General features: G+C 38.5%; 1 protein-coding gene across 1 annotated transcript in view; it reads right to left on the minus strand.

The window, feature by feature from the left end:
• Positions 1-11,950: 11,950 nt before the first annotated feature.
• TPO (thyroid peroxidase) overlaps positions 11,951-23,866 on the minus strand; it is a 42,271-nt gene continuing 30,355 nt past the window's right edge. The window contains exons 11-14 of the mRNA XM_066545864.1: positions 22,437-22,645; positions 20,963-21,133; positions 17,612-17,743; positions 11,951-12,004 (exon numbers count right to left, since the gene is read on the minus strand). Of these exons, the coding sequence (XP_066401961.1) occupies positions 11,994-12,004; positions 17,612-17,743; positions 20,963-21,133; positions 22,437-22,645 (523 nt within the window). The 3' untranslated portion in view covers positions 11,951-11,993. The remainder of the gene's footprint in view (positions 12,005-17,611; positions 17,744-20,962; positions 21,134-22,436; positions 22,646-23,866) is intronic.

The following is a 23,866-nucleotide window of genomic DNA, read 5'->3' on the forward strand; positions in this document are numbered from 1 at the left end:
GTGGGTCACTCTTTCATGGGGTGCAGTCCTCCAAGGACAGGCTGCTCCAGCCTGGAAGCAGGCACCCACTCTCTCCACCATTCTCCCACTGGGTCACAGCCTCCTCCAGGCATCCACCCACTCCAGCATGGGCACCTTCCCCATGGGCTGAGAGTGGATCTCTGCATTCCCTGTGGATCCCCATGGGCTGAGGGTGGATCTCTGCATTCCCTGTGGGTCCCCATGCGCTGAGGGTGGATCTCTGCATTCCCCTGTGGATCCCCATGGGCTGAGGGTGGATCTCTGCATTCCCTGTGGGTCCCCATGGGCTGTGGGTGGATCTCTGCATTCCCCATGGATCCCCATGGGCTGAGGGTGGATCTCTGCATTCCCCGTGGATCCCCGTGGGCTGCAGGGGCACAGCTGCCTCACCATGGTCTCACCACGGCCTGCAGAGGAATCTCAGCTCTGGAGCCTGGAGTCCCTCCTGCCCCTCCTTCTGCACTGACCTTGGTGTCTCCATGTTGTTTTCCCTTGCAAGGTCTCACCTCCTCCTCTCCTCTCACTAGAAGAAAAACTGTGTGTGCCCACTTAGTTTTGATCTTCTTCTTTACTATGTTATCTCTAATTGGCCCAGCCTTGCCCAGCAGCATGCCCATCCTCAGAGCCATCAGGGATTGGCTCTGCCAGACATGGAGGAAGCTTCCAGCAGCTTCTCACAGAGGCCACCTCTATGCCTGGCCCCTCCTTCCACTCCCTGCTACCAAAAACTGGGCCATGTAAAACCAACACAGAGGGAAATAGCAAAATTGACTGAAACCAACTCAGGAGTGGTTGTGGGAGTAATTTCTAACTCTTCCCCTTATTTCTATCTCTAAGAAAGCTTCATAGTGCTGCATAGTTTTACTCTTAGAAGCTAATTTCCTGCTTCTAGCAGAATTTTATATTCTCTTATCCTAAAGATCTGCAACAGGAAGGTAGAGGAAATCAGGCTGAAATAATAACAAGAAAATATTTGCCACGTAAAATCAGCAGCAACAGCAACAGCAACAAAACAGTTTATTAAGAGAGCAAATTCAAATAGGGATGATATTTTGAAGATTGTCTGTGACTTTTTCCCCTTGTGTCTATGCTTTGCTTGCTTAGCTATATGCTTGTATCTTTTTTTCCACACAAATCAGTACAGCATTGCTTATGGCCTTCAGTGCTTTCTTGTTGTGCTCAATATGTGGCCCTATGCCATAGTCACTGTACACCTTTTAAATTCAGCTCTAATTCAGAATTATTCCTTTTCTTTTGCTTTTCATCCTAATATCTTAACCTCAGAAGTCAATCTTGGAGCAATCTTGGAGCAAATCACACTGGGTGCTGGAAATGATGCTTGAAGCCCCAACAAGATAAATTTTTTAGTGATATGGATCAAACTATGGATGACTGTGAGACGAACATCAACCACAAGCCTTCTTTCCTAATGCAGATGGAGCCTGTGTACAAAGATAAAATCACCCTTTATACTGACCACTCTTGTCTGCAGCAGTCCTGGAGCTGCATCTGCTTGTTAGCTTCCTACAGGTTTGACAGTGTTTATTCTGCTACAGATGATACCATCTGATCTGGTGTCATTCCTAATTTGACAACATCTGCACATTTGCTGAATGTGTAGTGTGTGTGATACATGTTGCTGATAATGAGCAATGTCAGCCCTGCTATTGAATGGTGCCTTCTGGGGGTAGTGTGAAGTAGATGTCAATTTATCAGTCTTGTGGCAAGTTCACAAATCTGTAGAAGCCTATGGGCATATCTGCAACATCCTATGTAGCTTTTGGCAGAGAAGAACCCCATAGATGGCTCCTCAATGACACATCCAGAAGTGTGACACTGTCTTTATGTTGTGCTGTGCAGAATTAGCAACACTTTTGGAGTTAAACTGAGTATTTATTTGTGGTTCTACATTTAAATTATAGACCCTATAGAACATGTAATTGATTCTTTTTACTGCAAGAAACAAGAGTTCAAGACCAATTGAGTTTTCTTTTTTTTTTTTTTCAGTAGCAAGAGTTTAATATTTTCTCTCTCTGTTATAGTGTGGGTGAATTTTTCACTTCCCAGTGATAAATGGAGCTCATTAGAAGTTCCCTGTTATCTTATAATACCTTAAAGTAAATCCGTTGTACCACAGTACATTGCTGTTATGTCTTACAATGCAGAAACAGGGCACTATTCAAGAGTCCCTTTGAAAACACAAGGTGAATTTGACAACAGAAAGAAAACTGTGAAGGCACAGTGAAGTTGGGTAAGTCTCAGTGTGACTAGTTACAACACATTTTTGATGTCCATTGGCAGTGACACAGCTCAAATATTTTGTCAGTCTTTGTAACTAAATCCTTGCTTTATCTCTGGTCTAGATGGTATTAGAGTATGGGGTTTTTTTCCCTGATTTATGCTTATGAATTGTTACAAACATGCATGCTTCCATGTTTGTAACAATTCATAAGCCTCAGGAAAAGTATTTTGTATTCACTCTGGTTTTGGTTACTTTCTAATTGCTGCATTCAACAAATAAGGCTATAATTTTTTTTAAAATGAATTTACAGATTGTCTGTCTTCTACAGTTATTAAATACAAAAACATTTAAAATATATTTTTTTTTCTCATGTCTTCTTTCAAATGAGCATTTGATGTGAAAAATCACATATTCTACTGGTGCCTGAAAATCCAGAGAGAAGCTCAGAAAGGAGAAGCAACTAAAATAGACAAAACAAGGCTTTTGACACATCCTCATGGGTAAACTCAGAAAGTGTGAACCAGGTAAATGGACAGTGAGGTGAATTGACCCATTTTGTAATTCTATGCAAATTTTATTAGAGTGCAATGGGATTGTGTTTAAAATTAACTCAACCAACAGCAATAAAAAGGAGCTCAGTTTTCTGAAAATACAGTCAAATAAAAAAAGTAAAAAAATTAATGGACTTTTTGCATATAGCTGTGCACATGAGAAAGCTAAAAAGTCACCTTCAAACTTGCATAAAAAGATAGCTGTAATCAAGACAATGTGTGTTAACCATGAGTCAGGTGTAGAGATCATTGAGGATATAAATACCAGCAAAAAAATATGAAATATTGCCATACATTGGTAAAAATGTAATTAATTTAATCTGCATTTCTTAAACTATTAATAAGTATTTCTTATAGGTTAATAATGTTGTTTTTTGGACAAAGATTACCAAACTGCAGAATCTCTAAAGATTCCAAATGGCTAGTATGTAAAAGTGGCAATTGGGATGAATAGAGAGCAAGGAAGATATATTTCAAGTGCATATGTTGGTGGCTGAGAATAAATAATTTATTGCTTTATTGAAGTTAAAATATCTGACTTTGAGAGAGTATCTCAGTTTGTGGGGGTGTTTGGTTGGTTGGGTTTTATTTTTATTTCATTTTATTTTTACTAGATATTTGTCTGGCATCAGAGAAGAATAGAGTTGTTTGGCTTTGTTCACAAAGAACCTAAGGGCACATCTTGGATTTTCCAGAGCAAATCCAATACTGTTCTTTATTTACTTCACTGGAAGCACTGGAAGAGCCCACATATGAAATTTTAACATACTCTGTCTTATGATATTATCATTATGATCATGATAAAGGACACTAAAAGTCTAAAATGTTTAAAGTAAGAAGAAACTATGCAAGCTCTTTGCTAAAAGAAGTTCAAAAGTGTCTGGATGCTGAATGCTCCCAAAATAGTGAATTTATTTCTGAATTTTTCCATTGTCTTTTAAGACATTTTAAGATTTTTACATTGTAGGTAGATTATGATGGTCCTAAAGACAAGGGAAAGTGTACTTAAATTTTGTATCTAAAGCCTGAATTCCATGCACTTGTATAAAATTTTTTGCTGATTTGGATCCCAAGCATCTAATTTTAGAGAGCTGAGGCTGATTAATGGCTGCAATAACAAAATTGTTTTATGACTCACAGCTCAGAAGAGAATTTTCATTCTCTTCAGCCTCATCAGACAATGGCGGTGCTCGGTGCTAACTTGCTGTGTGCGTGCAGTGTTGTGCAGTGCTTGGGATGACAAAGCCCCCTTTGTACTGGGAGCCTCCTGTTTGCAGATGTGCAGCCTGCCTTCCCCCTGCAGTGGTGGGGTGCTTATCACCTGAGCCACTTGGAAGGATCTCCCAGGGCCCTGAGACTGAATTTTCCTCTCCATGATCTGTTCTCATGGCCTTGCTCCTGCTAAGTTGGTAACGTGGCTGTGGTGGGCTCTCAAAGGAAGCAGTTGGGCCAGGCAGGAGAAACACTCAATCTGACCTATTTTCACCTCTTTTGAGTCTTCAGGGTAAATTGGAGAACTAATAATATGCTTAATACTGAGTGTAGCAGTGAGGATGCAGCACCAGCCCCAGTCAACACATCAGAGATCACAAAGTCAGGAGCCATCAACAAGGGTTCAAACATAAAGCTTGTGTCTCTACTGTAAGAGTGCTGTGGGGAAACACTGCTGCACTGGAGAGCAGCATTGGGGGGCTGCTTACCTGGGAACCTCCATCACTTCTCTTCCTGCTGGCCACTGAGGAGAGTTTTCTCTTTCTTTTTCTCTCTGTCTTTTACATTTTGATTTTATTTTTTCTCAAAATAAATTTACTGTTGTACGATACATGCCATGAACTATGAGCTCCACTTGCAATTTTTGTGCACCTTTCTCAGCATTCAGTGTGTAACAATGGCTCTTTCTGCAACTTGTTGATAGATTCCTGCACCCAGTCATCTTTTCTTACCTTGGGTTTTAAAAAAACATTTTCTGCATACCAAAGTCCACGCCCCTTACCTTTTTCAGAGCACAGCTGTCATCTGTCTTTTCATGGGTGTGCTAAAACCCACAATGTCCAAAAACAGCTAAATCCAATCTCATACAGATTCACTAGCTCCTTGCTTAATTTAGTATTCAGCTCAGAGAACAGTCTGCAAGCAGGTTTGTACCCCAATTTGCATGCAGTCTTCTGTTGATATCCCTAGTCTCCAAGGCTTATTTGTAGTCCTCCTTTCTGTGGTACCTCATGTGGAAGGAAAGAAGAATTTACTTGGTGTCAAGTTCCTGGGTGAGATTAATTTTTTTTTTTTATTAGCATGTTACAAGTTGCCTCTGGCAGTGATTAAAATATTCTACTTATTTTCAAAGGTATATTAAACCAAACCCCAATAATTTGCTCAAAACTAATGAATAAATCATTGGTAAAACATGTAAGAAAGTCCCAGTGCATCTGCAGGACTTTATATAGACACTTTGCTGTCAACTGTACCTGTTTTCTATACTGTTACCCTGGATTTGGAAACGGGAGAATTCTATGTTTATATGCCCACCCTTCTGTTAAGGAATTTAAGTAAATATCTTCCCTGTAGATAAACTTTGATCAGATGTAGGATTTCACTTCAGAATTATTTTTTATGATGCTTTAATTTTGGGTACATTAGACCTTACTGGCTGGATTGGCCAATATTGTGTATTGAGATGTCTTAATTGTCACAGCATTGTTTTTGAGCTTCTCTTCACAAACTAGATTAATTCTATCTATTGAATATGTTCAGCACACCTGATATGCTAACAAAATATGTTCTGTTTAAAACAAAAAACAAAAACATGTTGAACTACTCACACAGCCAATAAAGTGAGCAATTCAGCATGAATCGAAACATATCTTCTGGGTCATTTCAGGTAAAGCCTAAAGAAATTATTGAGCAAAATTTGGAAATAAAAAAAATATATTGTTTAAATCAGCTTTCAAACATCAAAAGAAAAAGGAAAATTACACAGAGTACCTGGAGTACTTCTGTGAAACTTCTGAGGGCTGAATGTCAATGCTGGTGGCTGTCTGGATAGTTCAGGTTTCAGCCTTAGCTCTTGAAAAGAGTTTCTGACTCTTTTATATCAGTTAAGTGGGGCAGGGGAGATGCTTTCATAATCCTTTTCTAAAATCCTTCAAATTTCTCTGTTTTTCATCTCACTCCAACTAATTGGCAAGTATTTTGCCAAAGAGAATGTGTACACACAGGCAAACACCCACATGTGCACTGGCAAGGAAAGAGATCAGTTTTAACACTTTGCAGTCATTCTTCTTTTCAGAGTAATTTACTGTAAAACAAGTAATAAAACCCCCCTATATGGTTTACCATGTGGCAAACATAGCTTTCCTTGTTATGGATATTTAAGCAGTTCAGATAGGATCCTTAGAACAAAATGAATCCTCAGCAGCAATTTGGGGAAAGAAAGAAAGAAAGGAAAACTGAAAAGAAAAAAAAGGTGAATTTAAATCCTGTTCACCTACAGTCACAAAATAGTCATTAAGTACAAAATAAGTTCTTGGCAGTGGTCTTTTTCTCCATGCTTTGTGAATTTAAGGCAGGGATTCAACACAATATAATCAGAGAATGCTGATAAGCAAATGTTAATTCATCATCGATACAATTCTCCTGAAGCAGGTTGGCTATCATGCACAGGGATCATAGAAATGGGTCAAACATGCAAATTAGATCAGTGCAGGAATTATTACATTGATTCTTTTCTCTCACCTAATGGAGATGCAGTCTGCACTTCCTTCAGGACCACCAAAAGATTTATTTTGATAAAGAGTCCACTTATCACAGCTTTTTTTCTGCAAAGGGAGGGCAATGCAACAAAGCTTACCAGGCTTAGCAAGCTTATGGAAAAAAAAAAGATGCTTTAAAAATGTTACATAAGCAATTCATCTCATATAGTAATAAAACCAGAAATAAAATTATATACAAAATCAAGACCTCCTTATACTGCTAACCCTGGATATCAGTCCACCATGGTGCAACTCTAACAGCATCAGGCCTGGTCTTCTGGGGTGAGTTGCATGTAGCTGTAAAATCCCTGTGAAATCTTGTTTTCTCCAACCTGTAAGCTGTTATGGGATGAGGGTCTATTTGCAAAAGAAAAGACAGATCTTGCATGCAGAAATGCATTTTCCTTCAGCCAGGAACTGAGGTTTCAGGACTAGGCTTAGCTTCTTGATTTCTGTACTTGATCAAGCCCTTGGACTCTACGTCCTCCTATAAATATTGTCTGATGAAAATGAACCAAGATTTTCTGTTGAAATTATCAATAGTAAATGTAGTTTCACTTTGGAATAAGCATGGAAAATTCCAGTAGTTTTGTCTTGTATAAAAGACAAATTAGGAGAGCAATCTTTATTAAAAAAATTAGTTACCTGTAAATGCCTAGAGGTTTCCAATACATCAGTGTTAAAGCAAGGGATTTTTGTCTGTTGAACTGTATTGAAGGAATGATGCAGACAGCATACTCAGGAGAAAGAGGGCAGAGAAGTGAAACAAAGACAATGGATTCAGGACAGGAAAGCAGAAGAAAATCCAGGCTTCTAGTAAGCATTACCTTACTGTCACTATACTCTTCCTGTTTTAACAATACTACTAAAGATTTTTGGTGCTATGCAAAAGATGGAGTTTCTTCAGAAACCAGAAAACTCTTTGAAATATAAATCTATCTATCTATCTATCTATCTATCTATCTATCTATCTATCTATCGATCTATCGATCTATATATATATATGTCTAATTTTTTATTCTTTTTCTCATATATATCTGAATAGCATCATCATGAATAATAGGCTAGAATTGGGATAAGTGCAAGAATTTAGGAATATAGTTCAGTCATGGTGGATATGAGGGTAGATCTGATATTATTGGACCCAGGAAAGCAGTTTGGGTCTCAAAAACAGGGAAAAGAGTCAGATGCCCACATATTCAATTATCTTACATATATAGGCTAATTGGATAGCATAAAAGGATTATACTTCACATATTTAATAACTATCCAGCTTCCTCATCACAAATTCTTAGTGAAAGTGTAAGTATGTCTCAGCCATACTTTTCAAAGTATTGTTTGTTTCTGCTCCTAAATTTCCAGTGTACTGAAAATCTAATTCTGCTCTGCCATTAAAATGGAAGAATTTGTGTTGGTGTGGCTTCCTTTTCTAAAAAAAAAAATTAAAAATCTCATTCATGGCTTTTATAGTAAGGAAAGATTGCTGTAACTGTTAAGAAATATAGTGAGTAAGAGTCCTACTCCTAGTTCAGATGGGGCTAGCAGTCTCCTAAGTGTTTCTAGAGCCTGCAGAAAAATAGATCTTATAGACATATAATTATTAATTATTAATTTTTTAAACAAATTTTAGTCTTTTCTACCAATTTTTTTTGTAGTGATGAGTTAATTAAATAAAAAATTCTCTTAAACAAAAATTTCTGTATATTAAAGATGCAGCACAAATTAGCATAATCTGGAAACAGCTTTCACAGGAGGTGTCTCAGCTGTTAAATATCAAGCAGTCTTCATTTTAATAGAGAGAGACCTCAGATTGACAAGATAAAGAGGATTGCATAAAGATTGCAAACCCCCCACATTTTTCTCATTAAAAAAAAAATATAGGGCTCTAGCATTTGCATGCATTTTGAAATTTCTTTAGCTTGGGACCTGCTTTCAAGCTGGGCCCCCTCAAGCTTGTTTCCCTCCTGCTCTCTGCTACAGATGTGCACGGTAATGCCCATGGCAGTCCTCTGCTGGTGTTAAACACGAACCTCACTTGCATGCTTGTGTCTCAGTCCAGCCTTGTCCCATCCCCAGTCCCCAGCTATGTGCCGAGTGCCTGGGCTGGGGCTGCCACGGTGCCCCTGGCTGCCCTGCTCTTGGCTGGGAGGTGGGATATGCCCTGCCTGAGTGCCCCAGCCCTGCCAGCTCAGGCAGCCTCCAGCATCTCCAGCAACTGCCCTCAAGCAGCCTCCAGCCCCCCTCATGCCCTGGCAAAGTTCCTTAAGCTTAATGTAGATATCTGTGCATTATATGTCTACATTTGTGGTGCTGTAAGCTTATGGAGCATTAACTTCATCCTCGTCCTCAGTAGAAAATTGAAGTCAGAAGAGTATCAGAGGAGCTGTACCCCAAAAGAGTCCAGAACCCCACAAAGGGACCTACTTTAGGTCTTTCCCCCAGAACCCCACAAAGGGACCTACTTTAGCTACAGTTAGAAATCTAAAATCAAGTGGTATAAATCCCATTCTCCATCTGGCATATGGAATAACAACATATAGTAGAGTGTATCATAACATACAACGTTATGTTACCAGAATTCAATGCGTCTTTATTAAGCAAATCAATAGAGCAGAATCACAGAAAGAGCTGTGTCTGACTTTACCCATTGAAATCTCAAAGCTTAGATCCATATGGGTATACACACATATATGGAAGTGTTGGTTCTGGTAACTTAATACAAAAATGGAAGAAGAGCAGATGTTGCACCATTCATGGAAAACATCAGAACACTTTTTACAAGCATGAGTGACTTCACATGTAATCATTTTCCTCATTTATTTCAACCAAATTACTTAGGATTTTGGTTTTATGCAGTGTGCCCTCAACTGTGAGAAATCAACAGCCATGTCTGCTGCAGGAAGATTTCTAAAGTTTCTGTGGAAAAAGAGACATCTGAGTCACTTAAATTCCTTCTTCCTATTGTTGTCAGGTTTCTTCCACTGAAGGTATATATATTTATTTGGGTTTATGTTTAGCATAAGGAGAATTGTCACCAGAGCTTGCAATAATCCAAGAAAAAGTTTAAAAATACCACAAAACACAAGAAGATCACAATAGCTTACTTAAATACTCCCAAGTTACTCTGCCTCAACTAAACAGACAGGTTCCTTTTATTTTGAAAGTGTAATACACACCAGACAGAAGCCAGATATCACCAGCTCAGAAAGAGGTCAAAGAAAATAGTACTGCTTTACTTGGGAACAGCCCAAAGGAATAAATTCTGTCCCATGGAAGAAAATGGTAGAATTCTACAGTATGAGGACTTGTTCCACCTGAAATATCATCATTCAATAAGTTTATTTTAATAATATGTCACAGGAATATAATGGGAAAGTTAATTCAGAAACAGTTAAAATGGGTCAGAGCTAATTATGAATAACATAATTCCAAAACATACAGGAATTATTTAAATTCCTTCTGTAAATCTGTCATTGTCACATATTTCTTATATTTAAGTTAAAATGAAGAGTCACATTTGACTTTGTTAGGTACAAGTAAACATCAGCAATTTTTCAGAAATGTAGTCAGCATGGTCTTTGTAGCCAGCAACAGCTTGACTATCTTGCCACCAACTATACTTTCAAAGCTCACAAATTTTTGGGGTGGTCAACAGTCTACCTACTTGGTATTCAGAGACCATTTGCAGCAGATCAGAGTCCCTAGTAAAAGTTTTGACATGGCAGAGTTAAAATCTAAGGATATTGTGGGGTAGGTAAGGTAGAGGTAGAGGTATTCAGGCTGCAAAATCACCCAAAGAAGTTGAGAGCTTTGTATTTTTCCTAAAATTAATAATACAAGACAGAAAAATGCTGCAAATTTTCTCACAGACTGGAAAAGGGTAAAAGAGAAAAAGTCACAGATGATGATATATTTTTTTTTGTCAAAGAAGTCAGTGTAACTTAAATGCTTTCGAGCTGACATCTTGGTTACTTGCCATCATAGTGAAAAATGTCAAAAAATCCCTGAAGCATTCTGGAATAAACTTTGATCCATAGTTCTAAGTCTTTCCATTCACACAAAGGATCATGGGATTTTAATGACCCAAATGGGTCACTACCTTTGATTTATAGCCCATCTAGTGGGGCCCTAACCTCAGCCTGTGCTTGTATACCTTTACTGTTAATTGGCTATAAAGAAAGTGGTACCAATCATTATTCTTTATTTTAGGAGCTCAAAAAGGAAAAGGAATACAAGAGTCTTATTTCAGTAATGTCAAAAATTATCAAAGATCTGGAACTGGGCACTTATAATGTGTAGTGCTCAGACAAACTAAATGACAGATAAGTACTGGAAAAAAATAACTGAGAAAACTGCAGTTCATTTTGAACATTGGCTGAAGTCTGTCTTGGTACCTTCATGGCACTAATCCAGTATTAACATTTCCTATGTGCTTAAAAAGATAATGTTCATCCTTCAAAAGATAATGTTCCCCCTTCAAAAGATAATGTTCCCTTGTGGTCAAATCTCGTTCTGCAATCAAATCCGCAAAATAATAATTGACTACAATTAATATAGAAACCTCAAGAAACCATGAGTGGAAATAAAGGATAAGCGCTCCACAGTTTTATGATATAAAGCCAGAGAAAGAGCAAGCAAGTCATGTGTATGGTAAGTAAGCAGGTGAGTGAAACACCCAAAGGGACAATGAGAAGAGCATGATAATTCTGATTCAGCATGGGTTGCCTACCCCTTTCCAAGCATTGTGCAGGCGCTTGGACATCACTCTATAATGACACAGAGTCTAAAATCACAGCTCTGAGGCTTTACCCTGGAATATAGAGAGTAAACACCTCCTGGGGAAATGGTCAGTACACAAACCTCTGCCTTTCCACTGGCTTTTCAGCATGAGTTCAGCCCTGTGGTTTGGACAAGGCTGTCAGCCTTGTGGTTGTGTTTCTCTTGAAGTGTTCGCCTCTGAGTTAAGCCTGGGATAACAGGTTGGCTGGAGGTTGGCTGTCTTCACTGTGTGCAGGAATTGGGGATCCAGCATCTGGCCCATTACGACAAATATATTCTGCTGTGTCAAGCGCCACAGTATCTTTTGCGTTTTTCACTTTGTTTCTGAGGAAAACATGATAAAGTACAAACTGGCACACGGTGATAGAGCAACAAAACTTTCCTGGAGGGTGGAATTTGCCTCTGCAGTGATGAGCATGCCATGCATCTTCAGCTGCCATCTGTATCCTTGCAAAATTGGTTTCCTGTTTTGGGAGTGGGCAGGCGGCCATCAGCTCGGCAGATGTGTGTGCTTCCAATGCCATATAGAACCATCCAAAATAAAAATGACCTTCCAGGCTGGGAGGTCTGATTGCCATTTTTTCTTGAATTCTAGTGTCCAAAGGGTGTAATCATGTGACTGCTAGACTTCTGAAGAGAGGTACACCAACCTCATTTGCAGGCTGTGAGTCAGAATCAAGAATAGTAAAATGAGAGTGTTAATTCCTTCTTCGTTTTTCACCAAAAGCTGTACAGATTTAAAGTAAATTAGCTTTTTAGTTGTCAATGTTTTTAACTAACTATAAATGTAAAAAACTTTCCTTATGTATGCTGAAAGGCACAGTGGAATTGCCAAGAACACTCACAGAAATCATAATAGAGTTTTTATATTTTTCATTGAAACAATCTAATTAAAGGGCATATGTCAGAAAATAATATCATAGCTGCTAAAAATGCTGGTAAAACTTATCTCTTATTCTGTTTTAATTCAAGTACTTAGTTTTGCTTTTACACATCATTAGTGGAATAAAACTGTGTTTTGAGTTTAGTACATATTTAAATGGAAGTGCTGGACTATTTTGCTTCAGTCTATTCTCTTCACCCACCCCTGAATATGCTTCACTATTTATCTCAGTTTCTCAGTTAAGTCTTTACAGCAATATCCATTCACTGGTAAATACAAAATAGAGCACACAAAAAGATCAATTTTGTAAGCATGTGAGTAGCACAGAATATAAAGTTCCTGTTGTAAATTTTTCCCCAAATGAGCCATATTTTTCCTATAGTTTTGATAAAAGTGTCAAAAGTCTTGTTTTCTGCCATCTCAAACCAGCTGGCTTTCTCAACCCTGCAGGGTGCAGTGCTGAGTGTACCAACTGACTTTGCAGACTAAAGCACCTGCTGTGATGAGTCACTTCTTACAACATTCTGCAGCGCAGCAAAGAAAGTTGGTCCAATATTATAATTCCATCAAAGTTTAAGGAAGTGTCATTTTCAGGATTTATGTTCATTTGACATGGCAGTAAAAACATGCAAAAAGTTAAGAACATTTATCCAAAGGTTACAATCTGTCACTGTCATATAACTCAAAACAAGAACTAAAGCTAATTTAAATTAGAGGCCAATATTTTGGGTTGCATGACTATGAGGAATCTTGAGAGTAAATTATTTTGTGCAGAGGTTAAATAATTGTGGATCAAGAGCGAAGATATTTAAATTGTGACAGTATTTTTAATGTAATTAGAGTATGCATAGATGAAAATTGAGAATTTTAAGCGTTTTGTTGGGGGTTTTCGTTTGTTTTTATTTGGCTTTGTTTGGTTTGGTTTTTTTTTACTTCTAAAAGTATCACAAACCATGGCCAGAGTGGTAAGGGACGAACAAATTTGATTTGAGACCATTCAACAAATTCACTTCCTGAATAAAGTTATCCTACACAAGTTTCCGTCTGAGTCAAAGACATTATCCAAACTTAGAAAAAAAAGCCTTGAGGCTACTGATCAATTCCATCAATAAAAGCAGGATTGAAGGTTATATAGATTTTTAGTATTGAATAGTTAGCATTACTAGAGCTCTTCAAAATTTATAAGAGCTTTTTAGTTTTGAAGACTGAAATGCTCATAATAATGTGAAGTGCTCTCATAATTTTAAATCACTCTATACTGCAGATTCCCAAATTCTTATTACTACTCAGTTTCAGCTGCTCATCTATTATCACCAATATGTTGGTTTAGAAAAGTGTTGCGCTGCCTTTTTTCACCAAGTCTCAAAACCTCACTCTAATCATAAGATGAAATTAGCTAGGCCTTATGAATGATGTCCTTAAAAATGCAAAAACAATAGACCAATAAAAGAAGCCACTCAATGACCTTGATAAAAACTTACTGTCTGAAATAAAAACACAAATGTCTTATTTTATGTAAAATTTTCATATTTTTAATATGGAAATTAAACAAACTAGAATACACTTAGCTGTAACATTCTCCTTTCCCTTGTTAATACAAATATTTTTGCAAGCAATCTACTATCAAGTTGCTAATTGACTCTTTTCTCAATTCAAAAAATGTGAGAAATGACAGTGAGAGATGTACACTAGTATGTTAAGAACCACAGTTTACAGATAAACCATACAAAACACTGCTAAAACCTGTTTTCTCTTTACCTAAATGTAGAATCAAAGATTCATTGAGGTTGGAAGGGACCTTTTGAGGTCAACTAGTCAAATTTCCCTGTTTAAACAGGATCAGCAGGTTGCCCAGGGGCCTCTACAGGTGGGATAAATGGGCTGACAGGCACCTCAAAGTTCAACAGGGAAAATACAAACTCCTGCTGTTGTAGTGCATTTTTATATTTTGTAATACTTTGAAGTAGTTTTGTTTTGTATCCCCATATTTTTCCCAAATGGTTTATCCCAAACTGTACCCCCCTCCCTTTACCTGTGTTATCCCTGTCCCGGGATGAGATCATCCCCAAACCCCCACCCTGGCTCTCTGTCAATCACTCAGCATCCCATCCCTCCATCCAGAAGTTTCAGTCCATGTCACCGAGTGATTAGCCAGAGGCCAGGGGTCAGTCCCCCAAGCCTTGCCCCATACGCTGTCCTATATGTCTATCCCCCAGTACCCATCCCTTAGAGTCACTCATTGGTTGGTAAAATGTTATCTACTTTTGGTTTCCACCTCCCTTTAAATGTGACCTTGGCCCATCTCCCGGGGCTCTCAGCAGGAGGCCCCCTGAGGTGCAGGAGCTTCCTTGGGATCCTAATAAAATCTTGGATTAACACCTGCTCAGAGTCGGCCCTTTATCTTCTACCGATGTCTCTGGTGTCTCTTGTGCTGCACAGGCGCCCAGCCCAGGTGCCCTCAGTACCCTCGGGGCACACACAGAGAGTGTCTCCCTGCTGTCAGCCCAGGTGCCCTCAGCACCCTCGGGGCACACACAGAGAGTGTCTCCCCGCTGTCAGCCCAGGTGCCCTCAGTACCCTCGGGGCACAGAGAGTGTCTCCCTGCTGTCAGCCCAGGTGCCCTCAGCACCCTCGGGGCACACACAGAGAGTGTCTCCCTGCTGTCAGCCCAGGTGCCCTCAGCACCCTCGGGGCACACACAGAGAGTGTCTCCCTGCTGTCAGCCCAGGTGCCCTCAGTACCCTCGGGGCACACACAGAGAGTGTCTCCCTGCTGTTGGCCATGTCGGGGCTGCCCCCCGGTGTCTGCCAACTCGGGACTGGCCGAGGGCCCCTGAGAGGCTCGCAGAGGGACCGAGACACTTGCATCTGAGGAGGAACAACACCAGGCCCCAGTCCACACCAGCAAATGACTTGCCGGAAAATGGCTTGGCAGAAAAGGACCTGTGGGGCTGTTGGCACCAAGCTGAAGGTGAGCCAGCGATGCACCCTTCCTGCAAAGGTGGATGATAGTTGTAGCAGGCACAGGGATTGCAAAGGCCCCGTGGAGAGCAGAGGCCTAAAGATAGGAAATGCTAATTTCCATGGCAAGCCCCTGTCTTCTGCCTTTCGGACCCCTGCTTATCTCTCTGTAAGCCTATAGGTCACTTCCCCTTAACCCCTGCTATTGGACAATTTCTGATCCCCCTATACCCTATATAATGGGCTGTTTTAGCCTGGTTCCGTAGAAGAGCTGTCGCTGGGACCCTTCGCAGAACACCCAATAAAGACATCGGTGCGGAAGATGATGTTATCCTAGGATGCGTTGAGGAAAGTATTGCCAGCAGATCAAGAGATGTGGTCCTTCCCCTCTGCTCTGGATAAAACATCATCTAGAGTTGGGTGGGTGCAGCAGAGACATCAACATACTGGAAAGAGTCCTGAAAAGGGGCACAAAGACAATTGGAGTCTAAATTATCTCTCCTATGAGAAGAGGCTGAGAGCTCTGGGACAGCTTAGCCTTGCAATGAGAAGATTCAGGGGGGAGCTTTTCAATTTGTATAAATATCTGAAGGAAAGGTGCAAAGAGGATAGAGCTGTGCTCTTTCCAGTGGTGCCCAGTGACAGGACAAGAGGCAATGGGCACAAACTGGTATACAGTGGGTGTGATCAGGAAACTGCCACTGGGAGACTAAGTGAGCACTGGTACTGTTTGCTCAGAGAGGTTGTGGAGTCTCCACACGGAGAGAGTTGAATGCTGTCTAGACATGGTCCTGGACAATTGGCTTTAGGTGATCTTGCTTGAACAGAAGAATTGGGCAAGATGAACCCCAGGGGTGCCATTCTGTGATGCTATTTTTAAGCACTAGATCCCACAGAGCACCTTTTCTTCTTGTCTCCTTGGTCTACTTCTGTCAGAAAGCTGTCAATACCCTCCAAAAATCTTCTAGATTGCATGTGCCCTGCTGTACTGTCCTTACAACTGTGGGTAAAATTCCTCATGAGGGCCAGGGTCTGTGGACACAAAGATTCTTTCAGTTGTTTGAAAAAGACCCATCTATTTCTTCCTGAACAGGAAGTCCATAGCACATACTCACTACAACAGCAGCCATATGCCAATGCAGTGTCCTCATGTTATCATTGTTGCATTCAACACCAATGAATTAACCACTTTAAATTAATCTGAAAGCAGATTTTTGTCTCTTAATTTAGAGGAATAAAAAAATGTAACCATGGTTGATTGGATAAAGGAATAAATAATAAAGTTAAGAAACACCTAAAAAAAATGTGTGTTTTTTCTATTTTCTGATTCAGATGGAACTCTGAATGGCTACTACTATAACTTTTTAGTCTAGTCTCATAAAAAATAGGCCCTGAAGATTTGCATTTGCTTTTTCTACAGCAAGAGAGAGGTAGGTCCATTCTGGCAACCTCCTATTGGGGAAGATTTTCTTCTGGAGTGTCTTCTGGGCTAGTGCAGTCTCCCATTGTACTTCATTCCTGGGCCTTTGATGAAGTCATGTGGCCTTTCTTAAGGTGTAATTTTAAGAATGCGGTTTCACTGGTTGGATTGCTCATGTGACCCTGAAAAACAGCTGGAAAATTGACTGGATATACCTCATATAATTGAAGAGATGTTTGTCTGCAACTAAGTTTTTTTTTTTCCCTCTGGGATTATCATCTTGTTTTCTTAGAGCAATTAATAATAAGGGATAGTGTAGTCCCACATCATAACCAAGGAATTGCTGAAACAGGAAGAAAGTAATTTGCTACCAGTGAGATTCAGTGTGCTTATGATTGTGTGGCATACAGCACTCTATCTGCAAGAACTGAGTGGTTTAAACATTGTGTGTTTCCCTTGGGCACTCAGACAAAGCAAATACACATCCACTTGAGTTTGAATTGTAGGTTTCATGGAGGTTTCCCCAGAACAGGTATTGCTCAGCTTTAGGGGGTAACTGCGCTCATATCCCCCCTAAACTTCTACCATACAGCTTCCATTCATGCTGAAAAGTAGAAAACCCCAAGAAAATGCGTCATTTCTGCTAGCTCTGAAAGAGTTGACAGTTTTGAAATGTGTCAAGTAGAACTTAGTTAATATTTAAATGCTTAATTTAGATACTGACTAGGAGAAACTGAGACAAATTTGATTCCCTCCTCATATGCACTGTCAGGAAATACTTAGTGGTTCATATGCAATAGGAATGGAAATGAAAAGCTTATTTATGTATCAGAATTATTTATTCAACACATTCATTTATAGAATCTGTATCTTTATGTCCATGGTTGTGTAGAGATTTTTCACATATGTTAACAGCTCTTCAATAAAATGTAATCTGATGAATTTATACAGCATTGTAAAGTGGAACAAAGAACATTTTATTGGGCAGTAAGTTCACAGCCATTACCAATGCATGTTCTTCCATCTTCTGCCAGCTTGTAGGGATCAGTGTGGAGACATCTGTAGCTGCCTTTAGTATTAATGCATATAGCAGAAGGATGGCATGGTGGATTAATTTCATTTTCACATTCATTGATGTCTGCAAAATAAGTACACACTGATCAATAACAATTACAAATTACAAAGGGATTACTAATTTCTCATAAACACTTTTTACAAGGATTCATAAATAAAAGGCATTGTACATTTTCAATGAGATACATGATAAAAATCTGTATTGTTACTGTTTAAAGGACAAAATACAGGGTTGTTGTTGCTTCGTTTTGATTTTTTGTTTGTTTGTTTTAAAGCTGGAGATTATGAAGAAAAATGTTGCTTTCATAATCCTCAAAAAGCCATAAATGGAAATTGGATGAATTTTCAAAAATGCAAACCCTAAACTTGAGAGCTCTTCTTGCATGTGTTTATGTCCTAAGATTTGACTTTCTCTATAAATGTTTTCATCCTGTGCTCTATAGACATAGTGAAAATAATAATGCACAGTTCTGTACACTTCTAGGCATGATTTTGAGAGGTCAAATTTTCAGGTTAGCTTTGGTTACAAAATTTATAACCACAATTTGTGATATCACTGCAAGGATGGTTGTTTCAAGATGCTATATAAATTCTGTAAAATGACAATATCCTGGCAGAATGTTGAGCAGATAAACAATTATCCACTGGAAAATGTGCATACACATATTGTTCTTGCGGCCTTTCAAGATCTTTCACTCTCACTTTCTGGTTATGCAATGAAATGGAAACAACAGTGCAGGAGAGAAAGTACTCAGTGAAAGAAAGAGATCTTTTCATATTTTTGCAACTTTCTTCTTTCTATGTAATATTTACTTGCATGACTGAATTTAGTTGACTAAAAGTAGGTGTCCAGTGTTATTTTAGGTACTTTCCAATTGGTTCTGTATATCTGACAGCTTGTTTAATGTCTCTGACCAATGGTCCTGTGAAGCATTGCAAACCCATATGTGGACAAGTAGTCAAGTCTTCAGTGTCTTCTCTTTTTGGTTTTATTCCATTCCTTCTCTATCACAATGTTTGATCTGCTACTTCAATATAAGTAGTTATTTTCAATCAGTATTAGAAATTGACCTGTCTTTACTGACTTAGTTTACCATTGTCACTGAGACCACTTTCCATCATTGGAAATAGGATCAGCCTGATTCTCTCAAATTTTAGTACAAAAAAGTAGCTGTGCCCAAAGATAGTTATCAACTAAGATGGTCAAAAGACTAACATGGAGGAAAAATCTAAAACTTCAGAACTCTTAAGAAACAATAACTTTCATAACACTTCTTTGAAGCAGGAAAAGAATCTGTTGGTCAGGATGAAGATTTCTGAGTATTACTCCCTTCAAAACTAAATTTTGAGTCAATGTTCACTGCCTTAATCATCATCCAGGAAAGAAAACCTCCCCCTTTGCCTGCACTGTAATTCAAATGTGCCACTTCCACTTCTGCAGATCCATAGTCATGCTCTCTGCTAAGTAGCTAACACTTCTTCATCACTAAATAGTGCATGTCAGATCTGACCAGTCTACCCTGCTAATCAGAGAGCAGTAGTTTACTAAATCAAAAAATAGTCATCTATCAGGAGTATGACATCACTTAATATAAAGGAAGGTGGCATATTCTAGCACTAAATGGCTTCCTGAATCAATAGAAATGATTTCAGTCAAAGCCCAAGTTAGTAAGGGGGAATTAACAGCTCTCAGAATCCTATGCTTTTGCCAGCAAGCCACTCTGTCTTTTCCAGAGCAGCATATAATTTTGAAACCATCTGCAGAAATGCTAAGCTCTATCCTCCTCATTATATTGCTTGATTTATCCCTAATTTGCTGAATATTTAAAAGAATGGGAACATATTGCACAGGCATGCGTGGAACAAAGTGCTTTCTACTGTAAAACTCAAGTAGCATCTGCATAAGTGGGTTTTGATGATTTTTCCTTTAATAAAGGCATTGCTTTTTTAATATATGCAGCAGCTTGTTTTCCTATAGCAGATATACAGTCTTTTGTTTACATTACTAAACATATTAAAAGAAACTAGGACAAGGATTGATTCACTCATTTAACTTATTTATTCCATTCACTGCCAGAACATTAATCTATTGAAAAGGTTTTATTATAATTCATTTAAGAGCTTTATTTCTTTATATAGTATTTATGTGGGAGGAATTCAGTGGATAAATAGGATGTGAATAAAGGAAAAAGCTGCAAATTTCATTTGACTTTTTCCATACCAGGTATACAATTAGAATGAAGAGCTTTCCATTCCGCTATCACAGAAATACCAATAAGCAGACTTTATTGTGGATGAGCAGCAGCACTTGCACTCAAATTATTTTACCAGCATCCATAATATGTTCTGAAATACAGCCTTTTTAGGTTTAGTTTTCTCTCATGTTCTTATAAAGCAGAGGAATATGAATATATATATGTATATACACCCAATACATATATACATATATATGTACACACAACCCCATTATAAAAGCACACATTTGAAATGGGAACAGAGAGAATTCATTCTTCATAACATGAAGAGTGAAAGTCTTGAAATATTTGCCACAATCTCTTTCTAACCTATTCTATTAAACAGTAAAAGGCAAAAAGAAAAGAGAAGATTAAAGAATTATTAAAATAACAGAAAAGTTTTCCTGTGAAAATGTGCCAGAAATATGTCCTTTTGCTGATTTTTTCACCTGCTCTACTTTTGTACCTGCAGAAGTAATTAACTTCTGGCAAATCTTTTCACAGCTATTTGGGAGAGGGGTTGGACCTAAAGTGATTGTTTCCTTAATTTCACTTATTCACTTCACAGAATGTTTTTTTTTCACTATTACTAAAATTATTATCATCCTAAAATTATTAGGATGACACATGACCTAGTGGTGCATAGTTCAGCTTTTATCTAGAGCATCCATTGAAACAATGCCAGAAAAATGGCAACTATCTGTCATGCTGTTATGTTCAATGTAGGAGGAAGCAATGTATAATTCTGATTTGCTGCCTTTTTCCTCACTTTCTCCTCCCCCTCCCTCCCACTGGCTGTTAATAGACTTGATTTTTGCTTAATTGGGCAATTTTTAGTGCCATTTTCCGATCATCAACTTGATTGCTGAATCAGGATGGGTAGAAATTGAGATAGAGATTCTGGAGAGAGTCACATTTTTGTGCTATTACACCTATAACCCCAGGATGCTAACTACAGAAAGCATAGGAGTGAATTCACATCTGATGAGCTATGGTGGACTTTAGATCTTAGAAAACTCATAAATAAATAAATAAATAATAATAGATACCTATACAAACTGGAGCCTCAAAGTTCCATCCTTTGCTTGTGCAGGTTAATTGTTCTTCTCCTTGTAACTGAAATCCATAGTGACATGTATAAGTCACTGTAGATTTTCCAGATTCTGAACAGTATACAAAATCACCATTTTCCACACTCTTTGGTGTTCCACATAGTTCATCTACAAATAGAAAGTCTGTATTACAGGCTTTTAAAACATTAAGCATTTTGATATCCCATGTCAAACTACAACATCCCCTTATACTTACAAATGGATGGTATTCATCATTACTGTTATAAACATTAACTTCAGTGAAAATTTTCACATGTTTTAAGGTGATCAAAGCTTTCATTATTCATTTATGGAAAAGAATTTATATGGGATACCACAGGTTTGACTTGTGATCCTCACAAATCTAGCATTACAACATAAGAAGTACATGGACCTGTTGGATCAAGTCCAGAGTAGGGCAACACAGATAATCAGAGGGCTGGAGCTGGAGGGCTGGAGCACCTTTCCTTTGAAGAGAGAGGTTGAGAGAGCTGGGGTTGTTGTTGTTGCAGCCTGGAGAAGAAAAGGGCTCCAGGGAGACCTTTTTCCAGTCTGCTAATTTAGCTAAGTCTTTTCAGAATGATTAGCACAAACTTTTAACCAGAACCTCTTGCAAGAGGAGAAGTGGTAATGTTTTTAAACTAAAAGAGGGATGATTTAGATTAAATATAAGGGACAAGTTTTTTGCAAGAGCATTGTAGCAACAATCCCCTGAACAGGGAATAATGAGCATTGACTCCATGATTGCAGAAGGCTGATCAATCACTTTATTATTGCTGCTACTACACTACACTATCCTATACTATATTCTACCATATGAAAAACCCATCACCCTTGCCAGACAGTCTGATACAGCTTTGACCTAATTGGTCAATCAATCAAAACACCATCACCAGAGTCCAATTAAGAAATCACTCTTTGGTAAACAATCTCCATGACACATTCCACATGTGCACAACAACAGGTGCAGCAAGTAGAGATATGAATTGTTTTCTTTGAGCTTTCTCACAGCTTCCCAGGAAAATCCTGGGAGATAATTGTGTCTGTCTCTGTTCAGAGAATATGTGATTACCACACAAGAGTACTTAAACACTGGCACAAGTTATTCTGAGAGGTGAATGCCCCTTCCCTGGAAACATTTGGATTCAGATTGCACAGGGGTCTAAGAAATTTGGTATAGTTGAATATGTCCTTGGTCATTGCAGGTGAGTTGAACTAGATGTCTTATAAAGATCCCTTCCAAGCCAAAATGTTCTATGATTCTATAATCCCACTTCTAAGTGATAGAAATACTAAAGATCTCACCCAGACCAGTAATTTAAGATCTATGAGAACCAAGGTCAGTACTTCAACTGCTCTTTACTGTCCCTCCCCTCCCCTTCTCTCTCTGCCCCTCCCTTCCCCTCCAAAATTATTGGTAACTACAGATTACCTTCCTGATAAAGTTCTTGCCAAGCTTCTAAATTCATCCCAGGTATATTGTTACAATGCTTAAAATCCTGTGGAAACTTTCCAAGTTGAAAGGCATCTGCTGGCACTTCAGAAATTCCTGTGTTGTCACAAATCACGCGGGACAGTGAATGTTTTTTGAGTTCCTGCTTTTGAGCTTCTGTGAAAACTTCATCATTTTCCCACCAAAATCTGGAAAAAATAATATAAACTTTTTCTGAAAATATCAAATTCAAAGGGCTGGCTATTCTTACTTACACAGTACATTATATAAAAGACCGAAAATAAGAATTACAGTAAAAATAGGTGAATATAACAATAATAAGAGTAAACGCCATGACCATACAGAACCAGTCATAAAAAGGCCAGTGTGAGTCTGATATGCTGGTCAACTCGGGTCTTGTGTTAAAGCCAACAGAATCGCTTTTCATTGATTAAACTGGTCCACAAAAAAAGTTACAATCCTGAGACAAAAACTTGACACAGACTTGATTGGACTGGATCCTTACTCCTATGCACACTAATATGTGCTGTTCACTCATAAATTGTTAAAGCACAAATTACAGAAGACTGGGAGGAGTAACCATAATAGATTTCCCCATACCAAAGCTTTTGAATTCTGCTTGCTCTTACTGAATGGTTGCTAGGAAAACAGGCATTGTTGAATGCTTCTCTGGTTAACTAGGACCATTTAATTTGCTAAGAAACCTGTAGATGTGCAGATTAATTATAGTAGAAAAACATAGGATAGTAGTTATGGTTTTGATCATACAAAAAGTAAGCTAAGACGACTGTCTGGAACAGACAAGACCTGTTTATTTTTGTCAGGAGTGTGGCGTCAGAACGGAGGAGCCAGTTGGTGCTACAAAAGTATATCTACTAAATGGTGACATTATATAAAATATATATGTATGCATACACATATACATTCAAAGGTTAAAGGAAAGAAAACAATGAGGAGAAAAGGAAAGACAAACATTTGTATATAAAGAAGAGTCATAAATGGAAAAAATACTTCTGGGGAGCTTGATTTAACATCTCTATTAGTAAATTAAATGGTGATAAGCACTCCTACACTGCTTGGTTCCCTGTGGTACTCAGGCCAAGCCAGTTAGGATTTTCCCAAATGCTAGGCAGGATTGGTGGTAACATGCCTGAGCATAGTCAGCAGTAGAGTATGGGAGTGATCACACTGTAGAAACTGAGCTCAGGTATAACAGAGAGCTTATGATCCATAATACAGGGGGCTCACGGCTGAGGCTTCTAGAAAGTCTGTGATTTTGTGTTTATATTTTCCTGAATAAAACAGAACAGCAATATTGACTGTGGACTCTAAGCAAACCTGGCACATGTGCAGTATTTGAAGATTTTTATGAACTTTGAAGATTTTTGTGAAGATCTGAAGATTTTTAT

Source organism: Molothrus aeneus, chromosome 3, assembly GCF_037042795.1.
Source record: "Molothrus aeneus isolate 106 chromosome 3, BPBGC_Maene_1.0, whole genome shotgun sequence".
Lineage (NCBI taxonomy): Eukaryota > Metazoa > Chordata > Aves > Passeriformes > Icteridae > Molothrus > Molothrus aeneus.